Raw genomic sequence first — 12,127 nt, forward strand, 5'->3', positions numbered from 1 at the left:
AGTGTTAAACTGTATTTTAAGGACCTTTAGGCGACTTCACAAATATTTCTGCCTTTGATTCAGAAATAGAATTACAGACTGATTAAAGGTGGGTTTTAAAGGGTAAAAAATGTGGTTGCTGTTCAGAGAAGGGTCTGGATCACCAGGAGCAGCTGAGGGAGCTGGGGGAGCTCAGCCTGGAGAAAAGGAGGCTCAGGGAGTCCTCACTCTACAACTTCCTGAGAGGAGGGGACAGCCGGGGGGAATCAACCTCTGCTCCCAGGAAACAAGGGACAGGACAGGAAGAAATGGCCTCAAGCGGTGCCAGGGGAGGTTTAGATTTGAAATTGTGAGAATTTCTTCACTAAAAGGGTGGCCAGGCATTGGAAGGGGCTGCCCAGGGCAGTGGTGGAGTCACCATCCCTGGAAGTGTTCAGAAAATGAGTGGATGGGGCGCTTGGGGACATGGTTTAGTGATAACCATGGTGGTGGTGCTGGTTGATGATTGAATTTGATGATCTTAAAGGTCTTTTCCAGCCTTAAGGACTCTGATTCTATAAAACCCTGTTCTCACAGGGCAGACTGAGTGAATGCTGTTTATTGACATTTGTAAACCTTCCCCCCCCAACCAGGTGGCAGCATATCGGGGAGGAAACAAGCACAAAGCAACGAGAACATGAACAGCAGCAAATGGAAATCGACTTTTTCACCGATATCTGACATCAACCTGACCAAAACCACAGACAGCCCCTTGCAGGCCGCGTCAGCCCTGAGCCAGAACTCCCTGTTTGCCTTCAGGCCTCCCTCCGAGGACGGGCTGCCCATGGACACCAAGGTCCCAGGACACCCCAGGAAGAGCCTGGCAGTGCCCTCGGATGGGCTGAGCCCTGGCACAAACCCCCCCAATGGCTTCAGCTACAACGGGGGCCTGTCCTCCGAGCTGGGCCTGCACGGCTTCATGGACGGCGCCGCTCTTCCACACAAAGCTGGGGATGGCTCTGCTCCCAACTGCTCCCTGGGCTTCCCCTCGCAGCGAGGCAAGGACCTGGCGGTGTCAGACACCAACCTGTTCCTGAACAAGAGGCAGCTGGAAGGTCTGGGCACCAAGGGAGAAGAGCTGAGCCGGCCGGGGGTGAAGGGCAAGGAGCTCAGCGAGCTGGGCGCCCGAGCGGGGGGGGCTGTGGACAAAAACTCTGTGCAGCACAACGGAAAGGTCGGCAAGGGAAGGGACCGAGACGTGGAGTTTAAAAACGGCCACAACCTTTTCATTTCTGCTGCTGTTTCGTCTGGTGGCCTTCTGAATGGTAAAAGCCTTTCTACTGCTGTTTCCTCAGCAGGGAACCCAGCGCCGTCTGTCCCGACGCACCATCCTTTCCTCAACACTCTGACCACTGGATCGCAGTTCCCCCTCGGCCCCATGGCCTTGCAAGCAAACCTCAACTCGGTGACAAATTCCTCAGTATTGCAGTCCTTATTTAATTCAATGCCAGCTGCTGCCAGTCTGGTCCACGTGTCATCAGCTGCAACCAGACTGACTAATTCTCACACTATGGGGAACTTCTCTCCTGGGGTTACAGGTGGAACAGTTGGAGGTAGGCAGAACTCTTTCTCTGGTATAAGACAGGGCCTAAAGGAAAGTCTGACACTGCCTCTCCAGGGGTGAAACCCTTTCATTTCTACAGGATGCGAAGCAGATCTGTCCCACATAACCAGTCTCCTCTCTCTCTCTTTCTCTCTCTCTCTTGGAATTGCTAGGATGATTTCAGTTCCCTACAGTGAAATCTCATGAGCTTTGTCTGCTAGATGAGCTTGTTGTACCACCTTAATGAAACAATACACCCAGACTTTGTGATTGATAATGTTTGCTTGTTCAGATGTTGCTGTGTTGGAACCAACTTAGGTCTGCCTGCAGGTAACAGATTTGACTTGTCCTGGTACCATGTTAAGGATCTCTAACTTGTCAACTTGACTAAAGGTTGAGTTTAGGCCTTGAATGAATTTAGCATGATCCAGGAGGAGCAGAACATCAGAGGAGCTGGTGTTGGGAGTTCTGTAGCATTCTGGCCCTTGAATGGACATGAAGAGCATTTCTTGGCCAGGAAGGGCAATGCCATATGCACCTTGCACTTCTGGGATTCTGCACAGGCTTGGCTTCTGTGCCCACACCGGGGACAAGGTGGCAGGACCAGAAGATAGGCTGAACCTGCCATTTCTAAGTGTCTAGGGCAGTTTTTCTTACCTGTCCATAAACATTCAGGCACCATGTCGGGAAATCCTAACTCTCACATCTCTCAGCACGTAGATTTGCTGGAATTACACCTCCCCTCTGCTGCCCTGTAAGTGGGGGAGCAGGAGGGTGGGGAGGGAAGAGCAGCACTTTGAGTCTTCAGATAAGCAACTCTAAAGATCACTTCTAATCTCATCAAAACTCTGCCCGTGTGGTATAGAACTGACAGTTCTTGGGTCTGACCATTTTTCCTCGTGGCATTTAGAGGTTGGCAGTAGGAAAGGTAAGTGGAACCTTTTGTACCTCCTGGCCTGCACCATTATCTCTTCATTGCTTGCTGCCTTCTCACGCTGCACATTTTTGTATGGGGCTGTAACTATTATAATTTTGCTTTTGTTTGTTTGTTTCTTTTTTTGTTTTCTTTTTTGTTTTGTTTCTCTTGTCACTTGAGACTGTACAAAGGCCATCTGTTGAAGCTGAGTTTTTCTCTCCTGTTTGCAGGTATTTTTAACCATGCGGTGCCTTCTGCCTCCTCTCCTCATCAATTTGGAGCCAGTTTCAGCGGCAGTGCTGTCTCTAGCAGCACCGTGCTAAGCTTAAACCCTCTGCAGGCTGTTGCCAGCACCTCATCCTCATCCTTCCCACCCTCTTCCTCTAATTTAGTAACATCTAGTGAGACTAGACCTGCTCAGCACCTCAACAGAGCTCCAGTGCAATCTGTCTTCCATCCCCCTCCGCCCCCTCCTAACGTGTCCTTGCCTCCCCCTCCTCCTTTACTCGCTTCTAACTCCGAGCCTGCTCTCCTGCAGAACCTGCCCTCCATCCCTCCTGGCGAGACGTTCCTGCCCTCCTCCTCCTCTGCTCCTGTCCAGTCTAACTCTTCTTTGTCTCTTAAACTGGCTTCTCTCCAGCACAAACCCTCCCGCCCCTCCTTTACAGTCCACCACCCGCCCCTGCCCCGCGTGCTCCCGCAGCCCAACGCCGCTGGCACGGCCGCTATGTGGGTGACCCTTGGCATGCAGCCTCCTTATGCTTCGCACCTTTCGGGGGTTAAGCCACGATAAAGAGCTTGCTTAGCTAACAGTTCTTGTTTTGTAAGGTAAGGCCAGACACAAAACCAGAGGAGTTTGCGTGCGAGATGCTCACTGACGCTTCTTCCTTTGCAGAGAGAGGTCGGGGCCGGGCTCCGTGAAACAGGAACCTCTGAAACGGGGAAAATGAGCCCTAAAATGGGGGAGAGAAACCTCTGAAATGGGGAGAGGAATCTCTAAAATGTGGGGAGCAAATCAGCTGGTGGCAGAGGATGGGAAGTGTTGGTGCTCTCTGTTCTGGGAGTCAGGATTTCTCGACAAGGAGTGCTCACAGGGGTAGCTCTACTCTGGCTCAGGGTTATGTTCAGGCTGAGGTGTCTTCATAGAAAGAGAAAGAATTCTTTCTGTAGGTAGTAACAGGAGGAAATGTCTATTTTCCATGTGGTTTTATACAGTTTTTGGAAGTGGGTGTTGCCCATCTGATCCCCCTCCCCTCTTGCACAGCCTGTTTATCCCAAACCAGTCCTTGTCTCTGGCATTGAGGTGCACAAAGGTGCCTCTTTGTGACTCTGTGTGACAATGTGGTGGTCAGTAAAAACTGCCAGTCAACAACAGCTGCTCTAAATAGTCATAAAGTTAACAATCTCTAGGTTATAAGCTTCAGCTTTGCTTGGAGAGCAAATTCCCTGGGCGTGCAGTGCAGTCAGTGTCCCCTGCATCACTGCAAACACAGGGAGCAGAGAAGGGCTGTGACTCCCTGTCACTTCCCTGTGCTGGACTTGCTGCCAGGGCCAGCAGGAACAGCCCCAGCAGATGTTTTATTTTTGCTCACAAGCCCTGGGAGCACAGGGAATGTGCAGGGGGAAGTGGGCTCCACTCTCCACGAAGGCTGTAGGAGAGGAGGGTTCTGGAGGCTGTGTGCATTTCTCCTGCAGCAGGTATTTATTGAACTGTCTCTAGAATAAACTGTACCACCACAGAGCTGGGTCCTGTGGTTCATCAAACACTCTGTGGCAATCCTGCTGTACCAACTCGTGCTTGCCAAGTGCATCCAGCGTGTCCAGCCCCAGAGCTGGCTCCGTGCTTTCCTTGTAGGTCTGTGATGTTGTTGCTGTCCACTGGTACCAAAGCTTACAAACGTGGTTGAACACACTTTGCTGCTTATAAAACTCGATTACAACATACCTGAGAGAGCCTCTGTGCATTGTGTGTAGTGTCTTCCTCATCAAATTCCTCCTCAGACACCACAAACCCCAGGTTAGGCTTTTGGGAGGCACGTAAGTATTTCCCTCCAGGAAAGGACTGAGGAATGGCTTTGTGTGCCAGCAGAGAGGAGGGCTTGGAAACCCCAAACAGAGAGAGGATGGGGATGAAGAAGATGGGGATGATGAGGAGGGTCAGTTTGGGATCTCTGTGTGAGGGCAGTGTGAGAGTCTCTGTTGGAATTACCTGGAACTGAGACCATGCTGGACTAGGATCCATCAGGTGTGACAGTCCCTCTCACTGACAAATACTGAAAATAGAGGCAAAGCACAAAAGGGACTTGGAGAAGAGTGCCTGGGTGTCAAAGCTGGGTTGTGGAGCACAGGAGCAGAACTGATGGTACCAGAGGTGGTTGTCCTGCCATGGCAGGGGTGGCACTGGATGGGCTTTGAGGTCCCTCCATCCCAAATCATTCCATGATTCATAATGTCCCTCTCCAACAATAATAACAAAACTCAAAGCAGATTAACTTCTACTATAAAAAGGTGAAGTACTGAGGGGGAAAATACCTTTTTTACTCTTTTCCCCTCACTTGATTTCAAACCCATAGGACAGAGTTCAACACAGCCACAGCTTGAAAAACTGCAGCTTTTGGAGGGGCCACACGTCCCTTGGAACATCCATCCTTTCCTAATTGGGATTGGGTCAAGATTTGCTTCATCTGAGGAGGTCTTGAAGCAATGTAGGAATGATTGACACATCTAACAACACAGCAGATTTTTGCCTTTTATTTAGATGAGTCTCTTCCTCTCCTCCTGTTGTGCAGGTAACTAGGATTTCTACCTCAACCCAATGTGACCTATGCAAGGACAACGTGGACCAACTTCACTCGGCTTCCACTGAAAGGTGCTCACCTGGCCTGTGCAGGGGTTTCTACTCTTACTACTGGACAAAAAAAAAAAAAACATAAAAAAGACCTAAACAACAGAGCAAACAATTACTGTGAATCTGACTAAAAAAAAAAGGAAAAAAAAAAAGGCAAAAGAAATGCTTAAAGCTCCAGTTTGTATTGTTGATAGTTTAGATAAAGTATTTATCTTTTTTTTAAAGTGAAAACAACTTTGACTTATTTTATTCCACCTAGATTCATAAATACAAGTTATTCTTATTAAATTCTCTGAATACTAAAGGACTGGCACACCAGCAGAGATGTTAAAGAGCCTCCTCGGTGCTATTTTGTCCGTCAGAACTGTGCCTCTGGTTTGAATCCTTGGTGCTGATTTTGGGGGTTGACCAATGCCAAACCCAGTTTTTAAAGGTCTGCAGATTATTTATTCCCCTGACTGTTCATATCCCAAAATCCTCTTGGTTGGCAGCCGGGGTTGACAGGAAGGAATTCTCTCCCCCTGGGGTTTGGTTCGGCCTGAGCCAGGCGCTTTTTAACTGGGTGGGTTTTAATTGAGTTTGTGACTAACGAGGGCTCTGTGCTCCCCTCTGGAGCAGCCTGGGCAGGCACAGCCCACGCAGGCACAGCTGGAACAGGAGAAATCCAAGTCCTGCCCCATCCAAACTACTTCCCTGGGCCATTGGCAGTTGCTGGTGGCGCTGGGGTCACTGTGAATTTTGGTAGCTGGTCTGGTAACTCGCTTCTTGGGGCTGGCCTTGGTGTTTGAGCAGGGTGTGTGCTGGCTGGTGCTGGTGCAGCCCTTTCCCCACTTCGGGAAGACTGAACGTTGTGTTTCTGTCCTGCTGCAGGCTGCAGAGTTTGCTCAGCTCGTTGTTCTTTCCTTCCAAGCACGATGTGTTTCGTTGGTAGGGTTTTGATACTTGACTCTGACCCGGCTTGGCCGTGTACATGGATTAACAAGGTGCATTTTGCTTTTGTGTTCCTTTGCTTTTGAGTAGGTTCTTGAATGGTAGTTCACAAAAACACCCTGACCTGGCTGCCTGTGCTGTCACTGTCCCCTGGGGCAGGGACTCGCGTCGTGACTCGGTGTCGTGTGTGCAGGAAGGGCTGATTTTATAGAGCTGTGATGAAAACTTCTGAGTTTCCTATGCTTTATTTCCTTGTTTTTAGTTTGTACAATGCACAATGAACCTGTAAAAACTTATTTATTCACGTGCACAAAGTGAGGAGGAGAAGGAGGATCCATTTAAGTAGAAATCAGGCTGGTCTGAGTTCAGGCCTGGCCAAGCACCAATAAAGAAAACTACAGTAGAAAGGGGATTGCAACAGCAAAATGACTGGAAAAAAAATCACATTCAGGCTCTGGAAAACACCTCCCTGCTGACCCTGGTGCTCATAGGGCAGCAGTGTCTTTAAATCCCTTCTAGAGCTCCCTGGTGAGTCTCCCACTGCAGCAGCCAGGCCCTGGCAGGAGCTCCATGGAGCCCCCCAGGGTCACAAGGAGCTGCTCTGGGTTTGGGGTCACTGAGGTCCCTGTGCCCTCCTGGATCCAGCAGGGTTGGCAGTGTTTGGGAAGGGCTCAGGGGCTGCAGCAGCTCCCACCCTGTGCAGGGCTGAGCTCTGTGCCTCAGCCTGGGCAGTCTGGGGGAGGTTTAGGAAAAGTGCAGTTGTCCTTTGGATTCCTGGCTGTGTCTTCCATGGCAGCCTCTGGGCTCTGGCTTTGCCTCCTTGTCCCCTGGGAGGGGTGTGAAAGCCCTGGGAGCTGGGGGCATTTTGGACTGGTTTCTGCTTTGTGTGTCCTGCTGAGGGACTGGCAGCACGAGGAGAACCTGGGAAAGGGCAGGAATGCTCAGAGGGTGAGAGGAACATCCAGTAGCTTCTCGTAGGAGCCAAACACAGTGTATGTCCTGGAATCCAGGAGCACAGTAACCCAGATGTTTTGCAGCTGGGAGTTGGGCAGCTCCACCTTCTGCCCCAGCACACAGCAGAGTGCTGGGGCCTCTGGAGACTGTAAATGAGTGATTGCTGGAGGGGCAGCAGCCTTAATTAATTTCCTAATTACCTCTCACCCATCATTTATATCTCTGGTGAAAGAGAGAGAGGAGGAAATAGAAGTAGAAGCTTTTCATCCCCCTGGTTTGATCAGATCCTTTCCTGCAGAGGGACCAGGATCTGGTGTCCCTTGGAGCTCTTGTGCCTCCCTTCATCTCCAACCACGGAGATCCAGGAAGAAAACTCAGCTGCCAGCCCTGTCCTGGTTTGGGTGGTGCCCAAGGCACCCCCAGGATTCCTGCTGGAGAAGGAACCAACCCACAGATCCCATGGAAGCCTCTGGGCACTGCTGCAGGCCTGGCTCACCTGTGTCACCCCCCTGCTGGCACCTGGCACTCCCTGGATGCTGGGGAGGGACAGATCCTTGTGGCAATGATGTGCTCTGCATCCTGGGGAGCCAGGCTGAGCTGTCAGAGAGGTCAGGGTGGCCTGGCATTGTCATCTCACAGCAGGACTCTGATCGGAAAGATCTTTTCCAGCCTGCACAATTCTATGATTCCAGGACCCTTTGGAGCAAAGGCCTTGGGTGAGGAGTTGGTCCCCTGCTCTTTGCTGGGTGCTGTGGAAAAGCAAAGCCTGTCTGTCCCTCAGTGTCACCTTTGCTCACTGCCTTGGTGGCCAGGCAGTGTCCAAGGCTCAGGAGCAGCCTCAGGGATGGGCAGCACAACCCCTGGAGCTCAGCACTCACCTGAGCCACTGCCACCCCCAGCATTGCTGAGTCTGTGACTCCAGATGTGATCCAGGAAGGCCCAAGGGAAGCAGACCCAGGAGAGAATCTTTGGGATTCCTGGAAAGGGATCCAGTCTGCCTGAGCATCAGCCTTGCCCTGCCTGTGCACCAGTGCCTGCTGGCATCCCAGTGCCTGCTGGCATCCCAGTGCCTGCTGTTGCCACCCTGCCATCCCACCCTGGAGCTGCTCCAGCCTTGCTGGTGTCTCCCCCAGCCCAGGCCCTGCTCCTGGCCGTGGTTCCCAGCTTGTGCTTCCAGAGGGGCCTGCTCAGCACTGAGGTGGAAGCCAAGGGGGCAGTTTGGGGCTGGTGCCTCAGCACTGGCTGAGCTGGGAGATGTTTTTGCCAAGAGATTCCTGGTTTTGTCTTCCCTCTCCCTGACCTTTTATTGCTTTGCCATGTTCTGGGGCAAGCTCAGCTTAAAATTGTGGACTCACAGAACATCCTGAGTTGGAAGGGACTTGGAGGCTCATCAAGTCCAGCTCCTGGCCAGTCTCTTACTGCTCTGTCTGCACACTGGGAAGAGCTCTCACCTGGCTGGAGGCAGACCTGGAGCTGCTGGGATCTGATCCATGTGGCCACAGCTGTGACCCCACTGCTGGAGCACTGAGCCAGGAGCTGAAACCTGTTTGCAATAATTGAAGATCCTCTGGAGCAATCAAAACCAAACAGTTCCAAAAAAGAGAATTTCTCCTGCTGGTGCTGGGTCCAGTCCTGTGGCTGTCACACAATTCCCCCTCCTCCACGCCCCTGCTGCCAGCAAAGGACTCGCCAGGAAGCAAAAACACATCTTGGAGCAGGTCTGCTGCCAAAACCATGGAACTTCCTGAGTGCTGTGCTGAGGAAAACCTGTCCCTGCTGCTGAATGTCAGCCTTGAGGAGCAAGGCTTGCGTGGGCTCTTCCTTTCTTGGGCATTTGCCACCTCTGGCTCCCCAGGCCCAGTCCCCTGGGACCCACGGTGCTGGGAGGGCTCCAAAGGCACTGGACCTAAATCTGGGATTTGCTGCAGATGAGTAATTCAGCAGCAATTCTTCTTCCATCAGCCAGGGGTGTGGAGACACCCAGCAGTTGGATTGCTGAGGGAGAGAGTGGGAAAGCTTTGCTGGGGATGCAGAGGCTGGATCTGAGCTGGTGCAGGGGACAGTGGGGACTGGAGGTGTCCCTGCATCCCCTCTGGGCTGGGCACAAACGAGGCTGTTCCCTGCAGGGAGGTGTGGATCAGTCTGGGGGCATCTTCACCTCCCTTCACTGTGGGTGCAGTGGGAGAGAGGAGGAAAGCAGCATTTTGGGGAAGCAGCAGGGAGTGCAGCACATCCTCACTGCCCTGCCATTCTGGCACTGAGCTCATCTCCAGCTCCTGATCACCAGGAATTTGTGTCTCCTTGAGCACAGACCAGAAATTCTTGTGCTTCCATCTCTTGACCTTCTTTCCTGTTGGGGCAGCACTTTATCTCTTTGTGCTCCCTCTGCTCTTGGGGTTGGGCTCTGGGCTCAGCCTGGATGGGAAGGGGGATTCCCCCTCACTGCTGGGATCAAGCTGAGCCTGGAGGGTCTGGGATCACACCCACAGTCCCCGAGGTCCTGCAGCAGGAAGGTGACATCACTTGGTAATGAATGAATTTACTCATCTCTTTTTGAATCCAGAGATTCCAAATCCCCAGGACTTGACACTCCTTAGTGTGAAACTCGCCCAGCTCTGGGTCACACTCGGTTCAGCTGAGTCACTTCTTTGTTTAGTCAAATTTAATCCTTGAGGAAGTCACTTGAACAATTGCAGTCTGGGAGTGGAGAGGTTTCCAGTCTGCTCAGCTCTTCCATCCCACCTGGAGACACGTCCAGCTGCAGCATTGCTCCAGGGCTGTCCCTGTCCTCACCCCTGGGGACAGGTTTCCTTCTGAGACGTGTGCTGGGGTCACTTCTTCAGCCTTCTGGGGGCTTGGACCTTTAAAGGTGCTTTCCAATCTTCCCAAACTGTTCTGATCCTGTACAGACACATCTGGAGGAGGTGGGTGAGAGCCAGACCTGCCTCGCCTGCTGCTCCTGCACCTTCTTCACCCCAGCTCTGGGGCACAACAGCTCAGGTGCTCCCCACCACAGTGAATTTGCTGCCTGTGCTCATTGTTCCCATCTCAGCCCAGCCTTCTCCTGGAAGGACCTGGATCTTCTTGCTCTGCTGGGCTGCCCCTTCCAGGCCTTTTCCTGTGGCCATGGGCAGGCAGCCTGGGCTTTGGTTCTTGCTGGGACTGTTCAGAAAGCAGCATCTGCTGCCAGTGGATGTTTTTGCACTTGGGAGAGAGTCCAGGCAGAGGAGAGGCCGAGGGGTGGTGGCAGGGACAGCCCCAGCAGTGCAGAGCTGCTGGGGACACCAGCCCTGGCTCAGGGAGGGGACAGCCAGTGCTTCCAGCTCCTCTGAGTCCCTTCAGGGCCCACCTTGGCATGGGGAGCTGTGCCAGCTGTGCCAGCTGTGCCCTCGGGATGCTCTGGCTCCCCTGCCCTGCTCCGGGTCCTGCTGCCAGAGGAGATTCCCAGTGCTGGGAGCTGCTCTCAGCCTTCCCTGGGCCCTTCCTTCCCTGCTCAGCCTGGCCCAGGGTCACTGTCCCCAGGAGCTGCTCCTGGAGCTGCCACCCCCAGGTTCCTCCTGTCACCTCCTGTGTGACCCCTTTGATCTGGTGCTGGAATTCCCCCTCTGCCCCAGGGCAGGGAGACCTGAGGGGTCTCTGAGTGTTTGGTCCTGGATAACTCCACCCTGCAATGATCCCAGCTCCCAGGGGTGGAAAATTCTGCTTTTCTTGTTTTGCCTGAGCCAAAAGCACAGAGAGGATTGAGGACTGGGAGCAGGGGAGGGCCTTGGACAGGGCTGTGAACCCAAAAGGCTTTTGGGGAGCAGAAACCACACAGTGTTTTTGTGAACTATCTTTGCAGCACTGAGGAAAAATCACAGGAATTGGAGTTTTGGGAGTAGAGATGTGCAGTCAGTGTATGAATATTTGAAGTCTTACTGGTTTGAAAGGGTTTTTTTTCTTATTTTTTTTGCTCCATTTCCATTTTCCGCTCCATTTGCGGATCAGGTTTTCACTAAAAGCTGTTTCAAAATGTTGTTGTGCCATATTTTATTTATCCTTATACATTATAAATATATAAATGTATATTTAGACTGAATATTGCATTGAAAGATGCTTTTATTGGGAACTTCAGGGTTTAAACCCGAGACAAAAAAAAAAATTGGTAAAAAAATTTCCAGTACTTTTCCTGTTTGGGACCTTCTTCCTGAAGAGGCTCCTTGAGTTCTTTATAGTGTAAAAACAAAATTACATCCAAAAATTCCAAGTTTGACAATGCTAACCCTGAAGTTCTCAGGTTTGTGATCCTTTGGTTTTCTCGAGGTACATCTGGTTGCTTTTCTGGTGCAGTCAAATAATTTTTTAAAAGGTTTTGTCTCTGGAGTTATTGATGAAAAGGTGGAATGGGTTGATCCATCCTGCTTGGCGTTTTTAACCTATTAATCTTTGAAGTGATCAATTTCCAATTAAAACCCAACTTTTTAGGTCTCTGTTCTACTTAAACTTTTTAGGAGTGAGAGCCTGCCCTCGCTGAGTGGGACTTGGATGGGGAAAGCAGTAGATGATGAGGTTGCTGTTGCTCAGGAATTGATTAGTAAACTTTTAACTACTAATAAAAATCCATTTTTCAATGGATTTTTAGAAAAACCCATTTTCTTAGGACAGTGATATGGGATGTTTCCTAGTGAATAGGAATTAGTTTATATAGTTTAGCCTATTAAACTGAATTATTTAAAATTCAAACTTCCCCTAATTTATCTCTTTTTTTTTTGGGTTTTTTTGGTTGGTTTGTTTTTGGATTTTTTTTTTTTTTTATACTGGTAAGTTGTTCTGTCATTCCTTTCATTCCTGCCTAGCAGTAGTGTGAATTCTGGTGTGTATATATGTATGTATAATATATATATTTCCACCCGGCCTTTCTAATTCTCCACAATGTAAG

At 50.9% G+C, this 12,127-nt stretch overlaps 1 protein-coding gene across 9 annotated transcripts in view; it reads left to right on the forward strand.

Annotated features, from left to right (window-relative positions):
• The window catches only part of DOT1L (DOT1 like histone lysine methyltransferase), a 77,314-nt gene extending 66,740 nt beyond the window's left edge, over window positions 1-10,574 (forward strand). For 3 of the 9 annotated variants that reach the window (XM_039696798.1, XM_039696800.1, XM_039696799.1), the window contains exons 27-28: window positions 612-1,571; window positions 2,708-4,859. In XM_039696798.1, coding sequence (XP_039552732.1) covers window positions 612-1,571; window positions 2,708-3,270 — 1,523 coding nt within the window. In that variant the 3' untranslated portion in view covers window positions 3,271-4,859. Of the gene's footprint in view, window positions 1-611; window positions 4,860-5,266 lie in introns of those variants that run through there. The other 6 variants (XM_039696797.1, XR_005626293.1, XR_005626294.1 and 3 more) reach the window with 6 other exon arrangements.
• Window positions 10,575-12,127: the final 1,553 nt, after the last annotated feature.

Source organism: Passer montanus, unplaced genomic scaffold (assembly GCF_014805655.1).
Source record: "Passer montanus isolate IOZ18808 unplaced genomic scaffold, ASM1480565v1 scaffold114, whole genome shotgun sequence".
NCBI classification, from domain to species: Eukaryota; Metazoa; Chordata; class Aves; order Passeriformes; family Passeridae; genus Passer; species Passer montanus.